This window comes from Meleagris gallopavo, chromosome 2 (genome assembly GCF_905368555.1).
Source record: "Meleagris gallopavo chromosome 2, MGAL_WU_HG_1.1, whole genome shotgun sequence".
Lineage (NCBI taxonomy): Eukaryota > Metazoa > Chordata > Aves > Galliformes > Phasianidae > Meleagris > Meleagris gallopavo.
In genome coordinates, this window is record NC_139405.1 from 77281565 (window position 1) to 77305946 (window position 24382).

The 24382-nt window shown below is 40.6% G+C and overlaps 2 protein-coding genes across 2 annotated transcripts; both read right to left on the reverse strand.

The window, feature by feature from the left end:
* Positions 1–1668: 1668 nt before the first annotated feature.
* Positions 1669–3833, reverse strand: LOC146545045 (endogenous retrovirus group FC1 Env polyprotein-like). Its single transcript, XM_085217731.1, is given in 2 exon segments — positions 1669–3329; positions 3331–3833. Coding segments are annotated over 2 exon segments (1566 nt in total). The 3' UTR covers positions 1669–2266.
* Positions 3834–9776: 5943 nt separating this feature from the next.
* On the reverse strand, positions 9777–11229 carry LOC146545046 (endogenous retrovirus group FC1 Env polyprotein-like). The gene is given in 2 exon segments (XM_085218441.1): positions 9777–10839; positions 10841–11229. Coding segments are annotated over 2 exon segments (1452 nt in total).
* Between the last annotated feature and the right edge of the window lie 13153 nt (positions 11230–24382).

Consider the following 24382-nt stretch of genomic DNA (forward strand, 5'->3'; position numbering starts at 1 on the left):
AGTGAGCTGGTGATCATAAAGCACAGGATAACATAGCTCCTCATTCCTTGGGAAGGCTTCTCATGATAGAAAGCTCTATAATTCACCAGGCCAAAGTAGAAAATAGTTAGAAGTAATACGCAGGTAATTTCAGACAAAAAAGAGGTGTAGGAATGCAGTTGACCAGTTAACTGTCCTTAGATATGTGGTGGATTTTCTGCTGCTTTAAGTTGAATGGATTTCAGCTGGCCATCAGAGTGAAAATGCCACAATGGGAGAAATCCTCCGAGTGCTCCAGGTCCTGCTGTTTTGAGTTATTGCATTGTCTGAGCATACCGTGATTTAAGCAGATTTGAGTGCTGGAACTGTTGTGTTTAGTTAATACAGTTGCAGTATATGAGGGCTTCATTGCATTTCTTTCTTTGAATTCTCCCTCTGATACTCACTGTCTAGATCGTTCTGAAGTTATCCAGGGTAATAACTTCTACAGTCTTATACCTGCTATATGGAGTTGGTTTCTCATAGTGCTTTGCTGTGGAAAAGAGCAGAGACAGTGCTGATGGTGGAAGTGATAATACAAAAGAAAAGATACAAAGGAGATATGAAAGATCTCCAGAGGCTTTTAACATAGTGTATATATTAACAAAGTTGCAGGTATAAAATTTGGGATGTATGTAAGTAGAACCAGTGGAGCAGTAAGGCAGAATGGAATTCAGGCAAGATAAACTTGTAAGCTACTTGTTTTGTGATGGGCTGTGAGGTGGTGAGAGGATCTGCTGTGCTTGAAAAGATACAAACGATTGGCAGTAAACCTTATTGGTTTCATACCCATTTTTCTATATGGGTGTTTGGATCAGCTTTAATGTGTACTTGAATTAAATTCCTAGGAGAGTGCCAAGCATCTCCAAGAAATGAGAAAAGGGCAGAATGGTAATTTTGAAAACAAAATTGCAAAAAAAGGTAATATAAAAGTAATGCACAATATGGTGATAGTGTGCTAAGTAAGTAATTAGAATGCAAGAGTTACGGGGGAAACTAAATATATTCTATGGTTTTTTTTTTTTTTTCAGTTTAAAAAGAAATGCAAAACTTCTGTAACGAGTGTTAATGGGCTGCATATGTTATCTTCTACCTGAAGTGGAAATGCAAACGATTTACAGAGTTAACAATGAGACTAATTTAAGAGCTCTTTGAAGCTAGTAGGGTGGGCCAACTTGGAGCTTGATTTAGAGTGAGTAACACAACAAGGAAACAGCAAGGTTAAAATGAGTAGGAGAAGATAGAGCTCAAATGGCTAAAGAGCATACAAATGGCAATAACTTACTGTCTGCAAATAGACTGTAAATCTGTGAGCAAATTCATAGCCTTTACTCTGTTCTGACACAAAATGTTTTTGTTTTGTCTTTTTTTCCTTTTGTTGGTTATTACATCTGTGTGTTTAAAATACTATTTCAAAATAGTTCTTAATTATAAGGAACATCCTGTGAGTAGCAAAACTTTTGACAGGAATGAAAGACCAGGGGAAGTTCTGAAGCTAGTGTATATTAAGGAGTGAGACAACATGGAAAAATGAGCTGAGACTAGTATTATAACACTAATCATGACATTCTTTCATGTATTAAAACCTCTAGTTAGAATGAGTTCGGGGCCCTGTTGGAAATATCCGAATAATTTTGCCAGGACGGTATCTCTGATAAAAGCAGATTTTATTCGCGATTGCAATGGCGGGCGTCCCGCAAGCAGGAGCGCACCTATGGACACAGCATGACAACTTTTATACCCTTTTTCTCTCCCTTACCTCCCCCTTCTCCCCCGTTTCCCCACTTGCTGGGTACTCCAGGTTCACAATCTTATCAGAGGATTTAATTGGATCGTTATCTGGTGTTCAGTGCTCTTCTTGTCCTATTGATAAGGTGATTTGCTTGGAATTCCTGTTAAACAAAGAGTACGGAGGGGAGGGGAGATGTCCGATCTTCTCCAGGCATTCCCCGTATCATGTAGTGAATTGTCCTTTTAAATTGGCAGAATACTGTTGCAATGTGTGACATATATTCTCAATGTTGGCTATACATATATACATACATATTACTTTAACTTATAGAACTCTAATAAAGTAGTAAGGCCCCTGAAATGAACTATAAAACAAAAACCCCAAACGGTAAAGACCATGAAGTTAACAAAATTCTTATTTTGTTCTGATGCAGAAACAACATTCAATTCTCACAATTCCCCCCTTTTCTTCTTTATACATTGTTGATTTCTGCAAAAAAAAATTTGTTGTTGTTCTTTAAAGCATTATCGTATACATCTCCTCCTCTGCTTCATTTTCTTCATTCCCCATCTCCCCTAATACCATTATTTTATCCAAGTACGGTGGTGGTTCATTGGGTGTTTGTTTTAATAGTGCTGTCTCAATTAATCGCTGTACCAGTCCTCTCACACAGGGGATAACACAGCACCCGATGGCTACTAAGGCTCTTGCTACTGTAATCAAAGAAGTAAATATTGATATAATTGCCCCTTTCCATTTACCAAACCAGGAGTCCAACCATCCAGTGATAGAGGTATCTATTCCTGAATTCTCTGCCAATTCGTCAGCAAGGGTGGTAAGTCCTTGCAGTGCCTTTGTTATTGTGCCATCTGGAGCTGTGTTATTGGGGATAAAGGTGCAACAGCGAGTACCCAACATTACACATACACCTCCTTTTTCTGCTAACATCATATCTAGAGCAATCCTATTTTCCCAGGCCATTCTACTTGTGGCATCTAATTGTTCTGCAATTCCCTTGATGGCACTTTTTGTATAGTTTATAAATCGCTGTTGGTTATAATAGATATAGTTAATCCAATCTACATTTTTGTTAATCGTTACCCACCAAAACAGTGACTCAAATCCTGCAACAATTTGATTTCTTGCCTTAAATTCATCAGGGACACCCCTAGGCACTCCAATTGAATCTATATAGATTGAATCATCAAATGATATTCCTAAGCTTCTTTTATTTCTTCCAGGATTTTTGGAAATTCCTTTTTCAAATGCCAGGGTGAATGGTATAACTAATTGAACAAGTGCACAAGTGCCTGCCCAATTGGATGGGAGAGTGGACCATAAGGCTTTCCCCCAGGAGTACCACCAGAGATCCGCTCTGGGGATTTCTAATCTGGAATAGTTTCCTGACAAATCTTTCGTAACATTCAAAGCCTCACTGCATAGGGAAAAGTTCCCTATCGGCCTGGTAGCCTTCACACCCTGCCGTGAGAGGCAGGCTGTATGGTTACCTATGGCTGTGGAGAATGCAGGAGGGATCTGGACATCTGTATCAGACATTGGAGGGAACAAGAGAGAGAGATTTGCAGGTTTCATTTCCCCATGCGGTTTTCTCCTGGTACAGGGCAATTATGCATTGCATCCCCTGGGGATCCTTGGTCCATCCCAGAGAAAAGGGCACCACCTGAGCTATAGGCCGTCCAGATGCACAAGCGTAGCAATTGCTATGGTTGAGACTCTGGACAGTATACTTAATCCATTCTACCCAGGCATTAACATCTCCATATCCTGTTTCACTTTCAAATGTTTGTCTAAGATCTTTTATCTCTTTAACTGTCACAATTTTGGGGTTTTTAGGAAGATTTTTCACCCCCTCACTAAGTTTTTCCTCATCCTGAACCTTCTGGGTGTCATCCGGGAGTATATCCCATACAGCTATCCGGAATCTCGCTGTTGGATCTTTCCCACGCATGTCTATCCCAAGGCCAAAGGTAGTATTAACAAGATTATCAGCCTTGTTAATTGTTATTGTCACTGGGTTACATTGTAAGGATTGACAGTTTGGTTGTGCAGTCCCTTTAAACATGCTTATTCGATCTTTCAATGTATGTGCCCATGGAGCATCAAATATTCCAGGTATATATGTCCAACCTCGATGGACAGTTGTCCACCATACATTATTCCATCTGTTACAGGGGAATCCCTTATTTATACCCGGTTCAGGACAGAGATATTTATTTTCATTACTCAGTTGTCGTTGAGTACTTAAACTTCCACAGGCTATTACCTGGCAAGCATCAAATGTAACAGTCTGGGGTACTTCCTTTCTTGTAACGTTTACCCAAATCTTAACAGGGTATCCCCCTAATCCCCCCTGGAGGTCATCTTTTTCCAAGCCATCACTTGACTAAAGCTTTCCCTGAAATAAATTGTTATCAAGATCAAAACAATAAGTTGGTCCCTCCCCAGCATTGTTGCCAAACCTTAGGTTTTTCTAATAATTACCACAACAGTGAAATTCTTTTTAGGCATTAATTCTATATAAGCTATATTACCCCCCTCCCCCAGCTTTCACTTACATATAACAATTTTACTTATTTGAAGGCAAGTTAAAGATTAGTTTAAATGACTTCACAATTTCCTTTTCCTAATTTTTATCTTTAAAGGTTCTTCTGTGACAACTGCTTCCCATGCCTCAGGGCTAGTAGATGCTTTTACCCGAGTGTAGTGAGTCCATCCCTTCTCAGCCGTCCTCACAGCTGTTTCAGTCGTTAGAAGTACTTGGAATGGTCCTTCCCAGTCAGGCTGTAGTTTTGACTCCTTCCACGTCTGGATCAGGACCCAGTCCCCTCCTTGAAATGGATGAACTGGAAATTCCAGAGGCGGGGTTTGTGCTAATAGTCCTTGGATTCTGAGAGCTGATAAGGAGGAGGATAACCCAAGTATATAGTTTTTAAGAAATGCATCTTTAGTTTCAAATTGTGGTATCTCATTTTTCTTTCCCAGATATGGCAATCCGAACAACATTTCATATGGAGAAACCCCCACATCTTTTCTTGGTGCTGTCCTTATTCGGAGAAGTGCCAAGGGCAAACATTTGGTCCAAGGCAATCGAGTCTCCAAGACTAACTTAGTTAGGTGTCTTTATGGTCTGATTCATCCGTTCCACCTTCCCTGATGATGGAGGATGCCAGGGGGTATGAAACTCCCACTTAATCTCTAGAGTGTGCATTAGTTTCTGTAAAACTTGTGATGTAAAATGACTACCTTGATCTGAATCGATGTGCTCTACCACCCCATATCTAGGGATTATTTGTTCCAAAATTACCTTGGTTACTATATTTGCGGTGGCAGATGTTGATGGAAATGCTTCCACCCACCCAGTTAAGTGATCTACTAAAACCAGTAAGTATTTGACTCTTCCCACTTTAGGGAGCTCCATAAAGTCTACTTGAATACTTTGAAAAGGTTGAATCCCCGGCTCCCTTCCCCCTGCAGGTTGACTACGAATGACCTTGTTATTTACCCTCTGGCATATTGCACACCCTCTACAGACTTGTTTAGCCAGTGTATATATCCCTGCACATACATATTTCCTCAGTACAGCATCACACATAGCTTGTACTCCCCAGTGACTTCCTTGATGCAAGATATTTAAAATTTCCCTTGTTACTGCCTTGTTTAACAATTCTCTCCCATCTGGGAGGATCCATCTCCCTTCAGATTCTATGGCCCCCAAATTCCTAAAAGTGTCCTTTTCTTTTTCACTGAATACCTGTCCTGGGGAAGGAGGAGGCACCTCAGGCACGAGATGGTTCATGATAATTTTTGAGTGTAAAGCAGCCTCACGGGCTGTTTTATCTGCTATTCGGTTTCCACGAGCAATAATCGAATTCCCCTTTTGATGTCCTTTTATATGCACTACTGCAACTTCAGTGGGTAACAGTAAATCTTCCAGAATTTGTCTGATCAGTGCCTCATGAACTAATTCCTTTCCTTTACTATTGATTAATCCTCGTTCCTCCCAGATTTTCCCAAAGGTATGTACCACTCCATATGCGTATCTTGAGTCTGTGAATATAGTTCCCTCTTCTCCTTTAAGGAGGTGAAGGGCTCGATTTAAGGCATACAATTCACATGTCTGAGCTGACCAATTATTAGGCAGCTGGCTCATCTCTTTTACTTCTCCTTCTGCCCCCTGCACTACAGCATACCCATTGTATCTTTTGCCATGCACCACCCTTGAAGACCCATCAATGAACAAAAGCTCTCCCTCACCAAGAGGGGTATCTTGCAGGTCAGGTCTTACCTTTGTCTGATACTCAATTAAATCCAGACAATTATGCTCTATATTTTCTTCTTTTTCTTCCCCTTTCCACAAGAAGGTGGCTGGATTTAGGCAAGATTTAGTAACAAATACTAAATCATTTTTCTCCATTAATATTATTTCATACTTCAGAATTCTAGAGTCAGTTAACCACCTCCCAGCTTTCTGAGTTAAAATGGTCTTCACCTGATGTGGGGTCGTAACCACTAGTTGTCTCCCAAAGGTCAGTTTTCTGCTCTCCTCTACCAGGAGGGCAGTTGCTGCTACAGCTTGGATACACTCTGGCCATCCCCGAGACACTGGATCCAGCAGCTTAGATAGGTAGGCCACCGGTTGGCGTTTATTTCCCCATTCCTGAGTTAGCACTCCCAAGGCTGCCCCTTTATCTACAGTGACAAAGAGTTGGAAGGGTTTATTTAAGGCGGGAAGAGCTAAGACTGGAGCAGTAATTAAGCTTTGTTTTAGCTCTTTTATTAATTCTTTTTCCTCAACAGTCCACTCAAGGATGTTGGGCTCTCCATCTAATAATTTAAGATATAATCCTCTGGTTTTCTGAGCATATGACTCTATCCAGAGTCTACAATATCCTACTACTCCTAGGAATTTCCTCAATTCCCTCTTTGTTCCAGGCAAGGGTAGCTCGATAATTCCTTGAATTCTCTCTGGGGTTATTCTGCGCTTTCCCTCAGAGACTAGGTGTCCCAAATACCTAACTTCCTTTTCTACATACTGTAGTTTATCCTTTGACACTCTCAGTCCTTGTTTCCCTAGAAAGTTTAGCAACTCGTTTGTGGCTCTTCTAACTTCTGCTTCTTCTGGCCCTGACAATAAGAGATCATCTACATACTGAAGGAGTAACACTCCTTCTGGTGGCTGAAACTGTTCCAATATTTGTTCCAAAATTTGCCCAAACAAATTTGGTGATTCTGTGAAGCCCTGGGGTAGGACTGTCCATCGATACTGCTGTTTCCGCCCACTTTCAGGATCTTCCCATTCAAAGGCAAATATATCTCTACTTTCATGATCCAGTGGAATAGACCAAAAGGCATCCTTTAAATCTATAACACTAAACCACCTGTTTTCATTTGGGATTTTACTCATCAAGGTATATGGGTTTGGAACCACTGGATGCCTTTTTTGTATTATTTCATTAATTTTTCTCAAGTCTTGAACTAATCAGTAGGAACCATCAGGTTTACTGACTGGTAAAATGGGGGTATTGAAGGGTGACATACATGGTTCCAACAACCCGTCCCTTAGTAATCCCTATATTACAGATTTAAGGCCAATACGTCCCTCAAATGGAATTGGATATTGCCTTTGTCTTATAATCTGATATTTTTCTTGTAATTTTACTTTCAAAGGGGTTATTCTTAACCCCCCTCTATTCCCTTCTTTGACCCAGACTACAGGGTCTATTTCTTTCTCATCTGCCTCAGTTAGTATATTCATTGATACAGTAATTCCATCCTGGTAAGTTGCTATTTGAATTCCTATCCAATTAATAATCCAAAATTCAAAAAGTTATTTATTATTTCTTTTATCCTCCTACAATCTTGTATGCTCAAAGGGCATTGCTTTACCCTGGTTGGGCTGGCTCCCATCTTTAACTTAACTTTTATTGGGCTGCATTTTTGGCTCTGCCAGGCTTTCCTGATGCCTGCAATCCTGTGTATACCTGACTTAGGATTTACGTAACTTCTGGGGGTACCAACATTGCTTTTCCCAGTTTATGTTAAAGCCAAACTTTTTCAAAAATTTTCAGTCAATTGCTCTTGCTTGACACTTAGCTCCAATTTTCTCTACTGAATTTAATCTCTACATTCAACTGTTCTAATATGTCATGCCCAAGTAATGGTTTTGGAGAACTTGGCATGTACAAGAATTTATATATTCCTACTTCTTCTCCTAGACTGTATTTAATTGATCCCCTAAAAAAAAGTAAACTTCTCTTGCCAATAACTCCTACAACTACAAAAAAATCATCTAAAGGTAATAATTCTTGATGTAGCACAGAGTAAGAGATCTCCAGAGGATTTTAACATTGTTTATATATTAACAAAGTTGCAGGTATAAAATTTGGGATGTATTTAAGTAGAACCAGTGGAGAAGTAAGGCAGAATGGAATTCAGGCAAGATAAACTTGTAAGCTACTTTTTTTGTGATGGGCTGTGAGGTGGTGAGAGGATCTGCTGTGCTTGAACAGATACAAACGATTGGCATTAAACCTTATTGGTTTCATACCCATTTTTCTATATGGTTGTTTGTATCAGCTTAAGTGTGTACTTGAATTAAATTCCTAGGTGAGTGCCAGATATCACCAAGAAATGAGAAAAGGGCAGAATGGTAATTTTGGAAACAAAATGGCAAAGAAAGGTAATATAAAAGTAATGCACAATATGTTGAAAGTGTGGCAAGTAAGTAATTAGAATGCAAGAGTTACGGGGGAAACTAAATATAATCAATGGTTTTTTTTTTTTTTTCAGTTTAAAAAGAAATGCAAAACTTCTGTAACGAGTGTTAATGGTCTGCAGATGTTATCTTCTACCTGAAGTGGAAATGCAAACGATTTACAGAGTTAACAATGAAATTAATTTAAGAGCTCTTTGAAGCTAGTAGGGTGGGCCAACTTGGAGCTTATTTTAGAGTGAGTAACACAACCAGAAACAGCAAGGTTAAAATGAGTAGGAGAAGATATAGCTCAAATGGCTAAAGAGCATACAAATTGCAATAACTTACTGTCTGCCAATAGACTTTAAATCTGTGAGCAAATTCATAGCCTTTACTCTGTCCTGACACAAAATGTTTTTGTGTTGTCTTTTTTTCCTTTTGTTGGTTATTACATCTGTGTGTTTAAAATACAATTTCAAAATAGTTCTTAATTATAAGGAACATCCTGTGAGTATCAAAACTTTTGACAGGAATGAAAGACCATGGGAAGTCCTGAAGCTAGTGTATATTAAGGAGTGAGTCAACATGGAAAAATGAGCTGAGACTAGTATTATAACACTAATCATGACATTCTTTCATGTATTAAAACCTCTAGTTAGAATGAGTTCGGGGCCCTGTTGGAAATAGCCGAATAATTTTGCCAGGACTGTATCTCTGATAAATGCGGATTTTATTCGCGATTGCAATGGCGGGCGTCCCGCAAGCAGGAGCGCACCTATGGACACAGCATGACAACTTTTATACCCTTTTTCTCTCCCTTACCTCCCCCTTCTCCCCCGATTCCCCACTTACTGGGTACTCCAGGTTCCCAATCTTATCAGAGGATTTAATTGGATCGTTATCTGGTGTTCAGTGCTCTTCTTGTCCTATTGATAAGGTGATTTGCTTGGATTATCTGTTAAACAAAGAGTACGGATGGGAGGGGAGATGTCCGATCTTCTCCAGGCATTCCCCGTATCATGTAGTAATTTGTCCTTTTAAATTGGCAGAATATTGTTGCAATGTGTGACATATATTCTCAATGTTGGCTATACATATATACATACAAAGTACTTTAACTTATAGAACTCTAATAAAGTAGTAAGGCCCCTGAAATGAACTATAAAACAAAAACCCCAAACGGTAAAGACCATGAAGTTAACAAAATTCTTATTTTGTTCTGATGCAGAAACAACATTCAATTCTCACAATTCCCCCCTTTTCTTCTTTATTCATTGGTTATTTCTGCAAAAAAAAATTTGTTGTTGTTCTTTAAAGCATTATCGTATACATCTCCTCCTCTGCTTCATTTTCTTCATTCCCCATCTCCCCTAATACCATTATTTTATCCAAGTACGGTGGTGGTTCATTGGGTGTTTGTTTTAATAGTGCTGTCTCAATTAATCGCTGTACCAGTCCTCTCACACAGGGGATAACACAGCACCCGATGGCTACGAAGGCTCTTGCTACTGTAATCAAAGAAGTAAATATTGATATAATTGCCCCTTTCCATTTACCAAACCAGGAGTCCAACCATCCAGTGATAGAGGTATCTATTCCTGAATTCTCTGCCAATTCGTCAGCAAGGGTGGTAAGTCCTTGCAGTGCCTTTGTTATTGTGCCATCTGGAGCTGTGTTATTGGGGATAAAGGTGCAACAGCGAGTACCCAACATTACACATACACCTCCTTTTTCTGCTAACATCATATCTAGAGCAATCCTATTTTCCCAGGCCATTCTACTTGTGGCATCTAATTGTTCTGCAATTCCCTTGATGGCACTTTTTGTATAGTTTATAAATCGCTGTTGGTTATAATAGATATAGTTAATCCAATCTACATTTTTGTTAATCGTTACCCACCAAAACAGTGACTCAAATCCCGCAACAATTTGATTTCTTGCCTTAAATTCATCAGGGACACCCGTAGGCACTCCAATTGAATCTATATAGATTGAATCATCAAATGATATTCCTAAGCTTCTTTTATTTCTTCCAGGATTTTTGGAAATTCCTTTTTCAAATGCCAGGGTGAATGGTATAACTAATTGAACAAGTGCACAAGTGCCTGCCCAATTGGATGGGAGAGTGGACCATAAGGCCTTCCCCCAGGAGTACCACCAGAGATCCGCTCTGGGGATTTCTAATCTGGAATAGTTTCCTGACAAATCTTTCGTAACATTCAAAGCCTCACTGCATAGGGAAAAGTTCCCTATCGGCCTGGTAGCCTTCACACCCTGCCGTGAGAGGCAGGCTGTATGGTTACCTATGGCTGTGGAGAATGCAGGAGGGATCTGGACATCTGTATCAGACATTGGAGGGAACAAGAGAGAGAGATTTGCAGGTTTCATTTCCCCATGCGGTTTTCTCCTGGTACAGGGCAATTATGCATTGCATCCCCTGGGGATCCTTGGTCCATCCCAGAGAAAAGGGCACCACCTGAGCTATAGGCTGTCCAGATGCACAAGCGTAGCAATTGCTATGGTTGAGACTCTGGACAGTATACTTAATCCATTCTACCCAGGCATTAACATCTCCATATCCTGTTTCACTTTCAAATGTTTGTCTAAGATCTTTTATCTCTTTAACTGTCACAATTTTGGGGTTTTTAGGAAGATTTTTCACCCCCTCACTAAGTTTTTCCTCATCCTGAACCTTCTGGGTGTCATCCGGGAGTATATCCCATACAGCTATCCGGAATCTTGCTGTTGGATCTTTCCCACGCATGTCTATCCCAAGGCCAAAGGTAGTATTAACAAGATTATCAGCCTTGTTAATTGTTATTGTCACTGGGTTACATTGTAAGGATTGACAGTTTGGTTGTGCAGTCCCTTTAAACATGCTTATTCGATCTTTCAATGTATGTGCCCATGGAGCATCAAATATTCCAGGTATATATGTCCAACCTCGATGGGCAGTTGTCCACCATACATTATTCCATCTGTTACAGGGGAATCCCTTATTTATACCCGGTTCAGGACAGAGATATTTATTTTCATTACTCAGTTGTCGTTGAGTACTTAAACTTCCACAGGCTATTACCTGGCAAGCATCAAATGTAACAGTCTGGGGTACTTCCTTTCTTGTAACGTTTACCCAAATCTTAACAGGGTATCCCCCTAATCCCCTCTGGAGGTCATCTTTTTCCAAGCCATCACTTGACTAAAGCTTTCCCTGAAATAAATTGTTATCAAGATCAAAACAATAAGTTGGTCCCTCCCCAGCATTGTTGTCAAACCTTAGGTTTTTCTAATAATTACCACAACAGTGAAATTCTTTTTAGGCATTAATTCTATATAAGCTATATTACCCCCCTCCCCCAGCTTTCACTTACATATAACAATTTTACTTATTTGAAGGCAAGTTAAAGATTAGTTTAAATGACTTCACAATTTCCTTTTCCTAATTTTTATCTTTAAAGGTTCTTCTGTGACAACTGCTTCCCATGCCTCAGGGCTAGTAGATGCTTTTACCCGAGTGTAGTGAGTCCATCCCTTCTCAGCCGTCCTCACAGCTGTTTCAGTCGTTAGAAGTACTTGGAATGGTCCTTCCCAGTCAGGCTGTAGTTTTGACTCCTTCCACGTCTGGATCAGGACCCAGTCCCCTCCTTGAAATGGATGAACTGGAAATTCCAGAGGCGGGGTTTGTGCTAATAGTCCTTGGATTCTGAGAGCTGATAAGGAGGAGGATAACCCAAGTATATAGTTTTTAAGAAATGCATCTTTAGTTTCAAATTGTGGTATCTCATTTTTCTTTCCCAGATATGGCAATCCGAACAACATTTCATATGGAGAAACCCCCACATCTTTTCTTGGTGCTGTCCTTATTCGGAGAAGTGCCAAGGGCAAACATTTGGTCCAAGGCAATCGAGTCTCCAAGACTAACTTAGTTAGGTGTCTTTATGGTCTGATTCATCCGTTCCACCTTCCCTGATGATGGAGGATGCCAGGGGGTATGAAACTCCCACTTAATCTCTAGAGTGTGCATTAGTTTCTGTAAAACTTGTGATGTAAAATGACTACCTTGATCTGAATCGATGTGCTCTACCACCCCATATCTAGGGATTATTTGTTCCAAAATTACCTTGGTTACTATATTTGCGGTGGCAGATGTTGATGGAAATGCTTCCACCCACCCAGTTAAGTGATCTACTAAAACCAGTAAGTATTTGACTCTTCCCACTTTAGGGAGCTCCATAAAGTCTACTTGAATACTTTGAAAAGGTTGAATCCCCGGCTCCCTTCCCCCTGCAGGTTGACTACGAATGACCTTGTTATTTACCCTCTGGCATATTGCACACCCTCTACAGACTTGTTTAGCCAGTGTATATATCCCTGCACATACATATTTCCTCAGTACAGCATCACACATAGCTTGTACTCCCCAGTGACTTCCTTGATGCAAGATATTTAAAATTTCCCTTGTTACTGCCTTGTTTAACAATTCTCTCCCATCTGGGAGGATCCATCTCCCTTCAGATTCTATGGCCCCCAAATTCCTAAAAGTGTCCTTTTCTTTTTCACTGAATACCTGTCCTGGGGAAGGAGGAGGCACCTCAGGCACGAGATAGTTCATGATAATTTTTGAGTGTAAAGCAGCCTCACGGGCTGTTTTATCTGCTATTCGGTTTCCACGAGCAATAATCGAATTCCCCTTTTGATGTCCTTTTATATGCACTACTGCAACTTCAGTGGGTAACAGTAAATCTTCCAGAATTTGTCTGATCAGTGCCTCATGAACTAATTCCTTTCCTTTACTATTGATTAATCCTCGTTCCTCCCAGATTTTCCCAAAGGTATGTACCACTCCATATGCGTATCTTGAGTCTGTGAATATAGTTCCCTCTTCTCCTTTAAGGAGGTGAAGGGCTCGATTTAAGGCATACAATTCACATGTCTGAGCTGACCAATTATTAGGCAGCTGGCTCATCTCTTTTACTTCTCCTTCTGCCCCCTGCACTACAGCATACCCATTGTATCTTTTGCCATGCACCACCCTTGAAGACCCATCAATGAACAAAAGCTCTCCCTCACCAAGAGGGGTATCTTGCAGGTCAGGTCTTACCTTTGTCTGATACTCAATTAAATCCAGACAATTATGCTCTATATTTTCCTCTTTTTCTTCCCCTTTCCACAAGAAGGTGGCTGGATTTAGGCAAGATTTAGTAACAAATACTAAATCATTTTTCTCCATTAATATTATTTCATACTTCAGAATTCTAGAGTCAGTTAACCACCTCCCAGCTTTCTGAGTTAAAATGGTCTTCACCTGATGTGGGGTCGTAACCACTAGTTGTCTCCCAAAGGTCAGTTTTCTGCTCTCCTCTACCAGGAGGGCAGTTGCTGCTACAGCTTGGATACACTCTGGCCATCCCCGAGACACTGGATCCAGCAGCTTAGATAGGTAGGCCACCGGTTGGCGTTTATTTCCCCATTCCTGAGTTAGCACTCCCAAGGCTGCCCCTTTATCTACAGTGACAAAGAGTTGGAAGGGTTTATTTAAGGCGGGAAGAGCTAAGACTGGAGCAGTAATTAAGCTTTGTTTTAGCTCTTTTATTAATTCTTTTTCCTCAACAGTCCACTCAAGGATGTTGGGCTCTCCATCTAATAATTTAAGATATAATCCTCTGGTTTTCTGAGCATATGACTCTATCCAGAGTCTACAATATCCTACTACTCCTAGGAATTTCCTCAATTCCCTCTTTGTTCCAGGCAAGGGTAGCTCGATAATTCCTTGAATTCTCTCTGGGGTTATTCTGCGCTTTCCCTCAGAGACTAGGTGTCCCAAATACCTAACTTCCTTTTCTACATACTGTAGTTTATCCTTTGACACTCTCAGTCCTTGTTTCCCTAGAAAGTTTAGCAACTCGTTTGTGGCTCTTCTAACTTCTGCTTCTTCTGGCCCTGACAATAAGAGATCATCTACATACTGAAGGAGTAACACTCCTTCTGGTGGCTGAAACTGTTCCAATATTTGTTCCAAAATTTGCCCAAACAAATTTGGTGATTCTGTGAAGCCCTGGGGTAGGACTGTCCATCGATACTGCTGTTTCCGCCCACTTTCAGGATCTTCCCATTCAAAGGCAAATATATCTCTACTTTCATGATCCAGTGGAATAGACCAAAAGGCATCCTTTAAATCTATAACACTAAACCACCTGTTTTCATTTGGGATTTTACTCATCAAGGTATATGGGTTTGGAACCACTGGATGCCTTTTTTGTATTATTTCATTAATTTTTCTCAAGTCTTGAACTAATCGGTAGGAACCATCAGGTTTACTGACTGGTAAAATGGGGGTATTGAAGGGCGACATACATGGTTCCAACAACCCGTCCCTTAGTAATCCCTATATTACAGATTTAAGGCCAATACGTCCCTCAAATGGAATTGGATATTGCCTTTGTCTTATAATCTGATATTTTTCTTGTAATTTTACTTTCAAAGGGGTTATTCTTAACCCCCCTCTATTCCCTTCTTTGACCCAGACTACAGGGTCTATTTCTTTCTCATCTGCCTCAGTTAGTATATTCATTGATACAGTTATTCCATCCTGGTAAGTTGCTATTTGAATTCCTATCCAATTAATAATCCAAAATTCAAAAAGTTATTTATTATTTCTTTTATCCTCCTACAATCTTGTATGCTCAAAGGGCATTGCTTTACCCTGGTTGGGCTGGCTCCCATCTTTAACTTAACTTTTATTGGGCTGCATTTTTGGCTCTGCCAGGCTTTCCTGATGCCTGCAATCCTGTGTATACCTGACTTAGGATTTACGTAACTTCTGGGGGTACCAACATTGCTTTTCCCAGTTTATGTTAAAGCCAAACTTTTTCAAAAATTTTCAGTCAATTGCTCTTGCTTGACACTTAGCTCCAATTTTCTCTACTGAATTTAATCTCTACATTCAACTGTTCTAATATGTCATGCCCAAGTAATGGTTTTGGAGAACTTGGCATGTACAAGAATTTATATATTCCTACTTCTTCTCCTAGACTGTATTTAATTGATCCCCTAAAAAAAAGTAAACTTCTCTTGCCAATAACTCCTACAACTACAAAAAAATCATCTAAAGGTAATAATTCTTGATGTAGCACAGAGTAAGAGGCATCCATATCAGAAAATAAACCTCTTTACCCTGCTTCCCCAAGCTGCTTTTGGTCCAGTGGCGGGGGGGAACTCTCCCTGAGCCCTTCCAGGCTCCCCCTTACCTCTTCTTCTTGGTAAGGACATCCCTGTTGTACCTTTACTCAACTTTGCCTTCCTCAGCCTGTGTGTTTGTTTTTTTTTTGTTTGTTTGTTTGTTTTCCCAAACCCTTTTCACTTTCTAGACTTTCATCATCACATACATTACTAACATTATATTTCAGTTTCACCCCCTCCCCTCCCCAGGCTTCCAGTGCTCAAACTGGGATATCGGGTTTCCGAGATCTCTGCAGATGACGGCTATTCTCACTTTCAGTGTCCCGTCCCATCCCCATTCACAACAATGCACCCTTTACAGTCACAGCGGGAGGCTCCGGCCCACACCTCTTTCTCCTACTCCGAGTTGTTCTTACAAGCCGCGGTGTGGGGGGGGTAGTATGGGGGATGTGTTCTCGTGCCGGCCCAAACTCTAATATCCCAAACTCACTGTTTCCTTAACCTTTTTGCCATTTTTGTTGTTTGTTTTTCCACAATTCCACTCTTTATACCTCAACTACATTTCCACATACCGTTAACAACTCCTTTTCCACATACCATTAAAAATTGCATTTCCACATACCATTAAGACAGTTTGTCCCAGTGCCTTCAAAATCCACAAATCAAACAGTACAATTCCTCAACTTCCACAAATACCCAGCACTTGGTCTCATGATTAGAGTACTTAACTATAAAACTGACTCCGTTACTCCATTTATGTTCCCGGTTTCTTATTCAATATTCTCCCTGGCTCACCAGCAATGTTTTCTCCACTGAGCCAAAATACAACCCAGGGGGTCTTCTCAGTATCACTTTAGACCTCCTTGTATCACAACAGCCTCGTACATGACATATCATAACACAACATAACACTTTCACAACATAAACATTTAACAATCACAAAGACAGTGACAATAATCAATACAATTTATCCTCAGGATCCTTTCTCTCTCTGCCTCCCTCCAGAGCCCAATCTTCCCTCTGTATTCCTTTCCCATACTTGCATAGGTGCCCACCTCCTTCTCCAATAAACAACATATCAGTGATAACATCATTTCCATCCATGAATTAGGCCCTAGAAATTGATCTAATTGTTCTGCTACACTTACAGAATCCTCAATTAAGGAATTCTTCTTTCCTAACTTTTCTTCTCATAAAAACAACAGGCATTAGCATACCCTATTTCCCTTTGACCTAAGGAGACTGCCCTAAGAGGATAAAGTGAAGTATTAGTAAGGTTAGTGTTAGAGAAAGGAAAATTCTCCAGGTCCCATTCACATTGCTCCAACTCCCTCAGTAATACAGTAATAGAATGTGCATCCTCTCTCCAGGACCCTGCACAGATCAGCAGCACGGCCGCTCTCTTACTCTGTAGAGATCACTGCCACTTGCAGTGCTTTTGAAATTGAAGGGGGGGAAGTTGTCTAAGGGATCCCATTTATGATCTTTCTGGTTCTCTTTCCTATTTCCTCCCTTTTTGGTCCGGACCTTTTCTCACTAATAACAGACTGGCTTCTTGAATCCAGCAAGCAGCGTAGTCTGATTCCTCCTTTGAAAAGGGGTTTTATTCTTTACATACGAATTCAGAATCTGACACACCCAACCTTTGTCAGATCCATATTCTGGCCAGAATATTTATTTTCCCTGTATTGGCTCTCTAGGCCATATCTGTATACAATATTTAAGCATCTTTTTCTTATCCTTGTCCCTGGTCTTGGGACCGTCTTTCCAATTCTGAAACATTTTCGTAAGGGGCTTCTTTTAGGCACAAACCAGGGGACCTTTTTTCCCCTGCTCTCGGGAGCTCCTATTCCCCATCCCTCCGGAGTGCTACTGTGAACTACCCAGCCCACAGGTCACCACACTCTCGGATTTAGGGCCAATCCCTCCGGAGTACCTTACTCCGATTCTCGGATTCAAATAGGGGTGTACTGCTGCCACTTCGTCAAGCGCACAGGGTACCGTACACCAACAGCTCCCTCCCGAGACTCTTCCTTCCACCAACACAGCCGCTTCGTCCGTCCCTGGCCGCGCCCCTCGCGGGACAACGGAACCGCAGGTCGGGACTCCGCACTCGCTTCGCACTGAAGTGCGTCTCACACATACACAAACTCAAGAGTCTCAACCGACCCCCAAGGCAAGAATTAAACTCTCTTACCTTGGTCCGTGCACGAAGTTACCGGGTCGCAATGGCCAACACCCGTGCCTACCTGCCCCTTGGCTTTTACAGAATCCGTCCTTTATCTAACAGTCTCGGTTTCTTATCGGCCGTCCCAAGGAGTCACCTCACCACCCAGACAGGACCGCTGAAATCAGCGGGGTGCACCTATCCTGTCCAGGGCAGTAGGGAGACACCCAAAGAGGCAATAATAATCCCGGACGAGCCCCCAAATTGTTGGAAATATCCGAATAATTTTGCCAGGACGGTATCTCTGATAAAAGCAGATTTTATTCGCGATTGCAATGGCGGGCGTCCCGCAAGCAGGAGCGCACCTATGGACACAGCATGACAACTTTTATACCCTTTTTCTCTCCCTTACCTCCCCCTTCTCCCCCGTTTCCCCACTTGCTGGGTACTCCAGGTTCACAATCTTATCAGAGGATTTAATTGGATCGTTATCTGGTGTTCAGTGCTCTTCTTGTCCTATTGATAAGGTGATTTGCTTGGAATTCCTGTTAAACAAAGAGTACGGAGGGGAGGGGAGATGTCCGATCTTCTCCAGGCATTCCCCGTATCATGTAGTGAATTGTCCTTTTAAATTGGCAGAATACTGTTGCAATGTGTGACATATATTCTCAATGTTGGCTATACATATATACATACATATTACTTTAACTTATAGAACTCTAATAAAGTAGTAAGGCCCCTGAAATGAACTATAAAACAAAAACCCCAAACGGTAAAGACCATGAAGTTAACAAAATTCTTATTTTGTTCTGATGCAGAAACAACATTCAATTCTCACAGCCCTAACAGTTTCAAACAGTAGGTAGACCTTGTAGGAGGTAGATGGAGGAATTGTCACCAAGATGTCTAAAAATCTCACTGGAGAGAGAATGAGTCAATCTGACAAGGGATTAAAAGTTGAAAATGAAGGCACAGATGCCCTCCTGAAGCAAAACATGTTGTCTGAATCCTTAGAGCCTTCTGAGCAAGCATATGCTGTGGTGGCATTAGCTGGAATAGGGAAAATATTCTATTTTACTTGTTTACACCTTCAGATTTTTTCTTTAAGAGATAGGCACTGGAGGTAGGTAAGTCTAGGCTATTGGGAGGTTTGTATTTGCCTCATTTCTCATTCTCCAGATGCTTCTCAGAGTTCAGCAGTTAATGATCCAGGTGCTTCTGCCCTGAAGTCTTCATTCTGCCTGCAGTAGTTACACCAGAAGGAAGCCCTTGCTGGCAGTCCCGTGCTGCTCCTGATCACAGCTTTTCTCCAGGTTGCTGTATAGCATACACATATGCAAATTCCAGCATTGTGTTACCATTTTTTCCCTGAATCTTGTTTCTTATAAATAAAAGACAATCGTTCTCATTCAATGTAACAAATATGCAACTTGTATAATAAATGTTTACTTGCTGCTGCTTTTCATTCCTTAAAGCCATAATATTAGACACTGTAATTGTTCCTTTTGTAACCAGTGTGACAAGCCAAAGAGAATTATAGCTAAATAGAAGGTTCAAAAGCAAACATCTTTGATAAATTTATCTTCATTGATAAAAAGAAAATCAAAGCAGCTCACACTTCTCCTTCAGATGACTACATGGATTTCAGCATTTAGGTGCTTTTATTATTGTTCCTATTTCTTTTTATCTTGGATAGTATTTATTTAAGCTTTGAGATGTTATTTAACGACTGGCCATATTTTGCACATTGCAAGCTACTTTATATTTTGGTGAAATCATAAAATGATAGAATGATGTGGATAGAAGGGACCTTAGAGATCCTGTTCCGGCTCCTGCCATGGGCAGAGCTGCCCCAACCAGCTCAGGCTGCCCAGGGCTCCATCCAATCTGGCCTTGAGAGCCTCTAGGGATGGGGCATCCATGGCTTCTGTGGGCAGCTGTGCCAGTGCCCCACCACACTCTGAGTGGAAAAACTTCTTCCTAAAAACCAGTGTAAATCTTCTCTTTAAGTTTAAAACCATGCCCTCTAGTCCTATTACCACCAGACCATACAAAAAGTCCGTCTCCCTCCTGTTTATAAACTCACTTCAAATACTGGAAGACCACAACAAGGTCTCTCCACAGACTTCTCTAGGTTGAAATGTTAGCTTTGTATTTTCTAACAGGCCTTTATCAAGGACTTGACTTTCTGAATGTTCTGCATCCAGTGCTGACAAAAAAATGTACTGAAACTGTAGGGGAAAAAAAAAAAATCCTCTGCTCTCAAATAACTCCAGTGGCCCTGAACTAGTGTATGTCTGGAAAGCAGAACTGAGCTCTGCCTACTCCTGAGACAGCTATCCATGCTGAGGTATTGGGTTGCACAGATGGGTAAAAGTAAAATGGAAGCTTGCAAAATGAGATTTCAAATACATAAACAGGTTTCTGTTGATGGCAACCTAATAAAGGAGGTAATTCTCTAAACATATTGTTCCTATTTTGTTTCTAATTACAGTGAACTACATAGTTAGTTCTGCTCTTTAGGTGCACTTTAATTACTCTCTCAATGTTGACTTTCTGTGTTATGAATCCTTTAACACACCATAGGAAATAGACATTTAATTAACCAGATGTCACTCAACAAATCTTAACTTCTCTCTGAATCAGAAAAGCCAATGTTATCAGGTATAAAAGGGACTAGATTTTAGAAATAACTTACTTTTTATGTTTCTTTATTTTTTTGTTTTAGGAAGGTTATGGAGGAAAACAACATGGATGGTTTTGTCATTTAATTTAATGACAAATATCTCCACAAAGTAAAAACAAGCTTTTAATGTTATGCAAGTGTTGATGTTTCATAAAGTGTAGGAATGACAATTGATAATAGTAAGGCTAGCAGCGTGTTCTAAACACTTCCTGATGTGTCACCCCAAATTATCTCACTTGTACTTCACATCATCTTGTCTATACTTATTAAATATCTTAACACCTTTTTGCATGTAGCTCTGTGAGCCCATGGTTCGTGCCATCATGTCAACAGTAGCTGTAATGTTAATGCTCAGGGCACCTAGCAAATACAAGGGTGTCCAAAGTGACAGCTAGGATTATCTCATGGCTCCAGAGGAGGAGGCGAGAGTTCGACATCCTGATATCCTGCTGATCCCCCACGAGACCTGTATGGATATTAGGTTAGTAGCACTACAGCCATCAGCTCTATTTAGAGCTTTCTAAACACTTCTAGTGGGCTTAAGGTCAAATGAATGCAGCTATCCAAACAGATTAATGGCAGCCTGTTACTGAAGTGTTTCAATAGCTAGGTGGTCTCTTCAGGTGTATTAGTCTGGTATCTCAAGAATTTGTCAGAGCTTTACGCACTAACTTGCAATGGTGGAGTCCACTTCCCTGACCTTGTCTGCTTAACGCCAGTGTCTTGTCAGAGATTTCCTCACATCTGACCTCAATCCCAGACCCACTTGCTAATTATTCTTATTCAAACTTTAGATGCCTTTTCTCTACTACAACCACATCCCATTTCTCTCATTACTCCTAAGTTGGTAGTACTTTTAGCCTTCCTTTGCAATGTCACAGAATATGGCCAGAGTCCCATAAAAGAATACAACAGGGCACGTTCTTCCATTAATAATTGCAGTGTAAAGCTCCTATTAAAATTAATGGGCACTCCTTGTGCACTGAAGTGTAAAAATAGCCCCCTTATTCTCACAAGCTATTTTAGTTTCTTCATTCTTTCTAACTAAAGTTTCCATTTCCATTACACCTAATGTTATTCCAAAAGTTGTTCCTTGGTCTAACATTCACACTGTAGATGCTCAAAGTCCCTTCTTCAAAATGGAACTGGGCACATGTTCTGCAGCTCATATGAGATTGTATTTTAGTATTTGCCAAGAGTGACAATGTATAATAATAATACTGAATCTTTTTTTACATCAACTCATGCAGAGGTCGTGACACCAGGGAATATGCTGCTCCAAAAAGGTACCTGTCAAGGATTAATTGCTTTTTCCAGCCTTGGTCTTTGCTTCTGTTGATGTCCAGCTGCCTTCTTAGTGGAACAAGGACAACTTTTTAAGGTTGGCCTCTCAGCTGCAAGGTACTGTTTTTGCTAGTACAATAGACTCACTGCTAATTCTCTTCTTGCATCTCCAGAACAGATTCTTCTAGATACCTGCTGTGCCCTGTTTGGAAATAGCTACAGCTATCACTATGTGATTTCATCCATTTGATATAAAATAAGAAAACAAGCAGCAGAAGAAAGTTAATTTTGCACGTAGGTCCCTAACACTGAGAAAGTATTAAGGCTTATAAAGCTTCCAAGATCTGGTGGGAGAATACTGCATAAATATGACTTTTAAAATTGTGATTAAAATCTAGCTCTCTTTAAAGTACTTCACACGGGCATCCACAATCTCAGCATAGCCTGTTTAGAAAGCAAATTTACTTTTTTTGGGACAGCAGACTGGTATGAGGCAGGCAGGGTGTCTGAAACTTCACCCTCTCCTTCATAGCAACATTCCAAGTAACTGGGGCAGAGCTCTGCTGGCATGACTTCTAGGCAGCCCCAAACTGCCCTAGCAGCAGCAGTTCCTCCCATGATTGGAGCAGCAAGTGGGCACCATTTGCCTTTCACTGCCCCTGGAGAAAGGTAAGGATAGGAGTGGCAGATCCCACTCCCCACTTCTGACCAGAGGCTGAGAACACCCTGATAGCCTGAGAAAGATCTCCCTTGTAGTGGGACTGAGTGCCCACACGCATGTTCTGCGAGGGGTAGGCTGGTCTTGCCTCTGAAAATTGCATTGAAAGTTATTTTTTATTTTCAGTGCATAAAAACAAATGACTCCCAACTGATCACAGTTCCCTACTAAACTTTGGATCAGCAATACAATTTCTGGGCTGGAATTTCCTTACTTCTTACTTCCAGCAGTGCCTAAGATCTCCTAAAGGAAATAACTCTTTAGTTGCTTAATTGAGCTCTGAGTTTAGGAAGGCATTACCCATTCAGAAAGCCTATAGTGAATTCCCATTTGTGCTAAATTGACCAGGTGACTCATCACTACCTTTTTAAAGTAAAAATTCCCATAAGAGCACTACAGCAATAGTTTCAACAATTAAAGTGAACAGTATTGAGCAAAATAGCTTCTCAGTGATGGAATGGCATTTGCCAAAAAACAATTCTGAGGGACCACACAGCACCCTGATTGTAAGAGAGCTCATCTTATGGCTGTGTCTTTACTTGCCTCTTGAGATTTGGACTTTCAATAGTAGTTTCCATCTGGCCTGTTACACTGCTGTATAACTTGGTAACATATTCTACCTGTACTTTCTTAGAACGTGTGGTCAAGTTTCTCTTATAATTCCTTATAATTATTTATTCCCCTTAGTAACAATTTAATAAGCCTTCTTACAAAGCAAAATTCTTGAAGTGACCGAGCTTTTGGAGGATGCCTTTTATCTAGAAAATTTCCTGCCTTAGCACAGGATTCTGGAAGTGCTCTGTCACTCACCAGAGAAAAGGAAAGATGGTGGCCAACACAAGGGAACAAACAAAAAACATTGATTCCAGAACAAATAGAAAAAAGATCGGAGAGATTTTTAGCTCCTCTCAGTCAATGCTTCTTTGGAAAATACCAATAATCCAAGCCCCCCATGGAACATTTGCCTCCTTGTAAATATTGATTGGGTCTTGCTTCATCCTTAGAGAAACAGAAACATTTAAAAACAAACAAAACTAACTCACCATGAATAACAGCAGTTTCTGTATTTCACAGCTGTTTCCCTTTATCCTCAAATTAACCCCTCTTCTCCCAGCCTCCATCTTTAATATCATCCAGAAGGCTGACAGGATTGATCCTCAGATCATCTTTCCTTGGTGATTTTTTTTTTTTTTTAAGCCAGCACTTCTCCACCCGACAAATGCCATGGTTGAGAATGTGATCCCATGTAAAATACATAACATGACTACTGCCTAGTATGTATTTGTCAGTCAGTTCTATCTTTTTCAGTGGCCTCTCCTGACCATATCACTTCGGCTGAATCCGAAAGCCACTCCTTCACTCCAGTAAAATTACTCATATGCAATTCTTTAAATTGAGCAAGAAGATAACATTTTCTCAGGTTGCACTTTGCTTGAAAACAGGATAGTACTGCATATTTTAAATAGCTTCCCGAGGCAGGTGCAAGTGATGGTGAGAGTGCCTTGTCAGCAGAAACAGCAGTAGTAATTGGACCTGCTGTTATTGAGTGTGCTGCCAGATGGGAATGGATTTGCCAAGAATCATGGAGTCGTTCACCATTTCCACTGAGGCCAACTGCAGCAGCATCAGGAGCATGGTACTGCACCCTTCTGTGTTCCAGAATGACCATGGTACTCGTTTTCACATTCAAATAATTAATTACGACTTGAAATTTCAGTCATGCTGTGTGGGAAGCTGCAGCTGTAATTAGTGGCAAATTCTTAATTAACAAGTTAAGCACTTCTTATTAACAGATGTTTGAGAAATAAGCCAAGATTATTTAATGTGTCCCTTGGATCTACAAAATATTAGACTTACATTCTCTGCCTTATTGTGAATGCTGC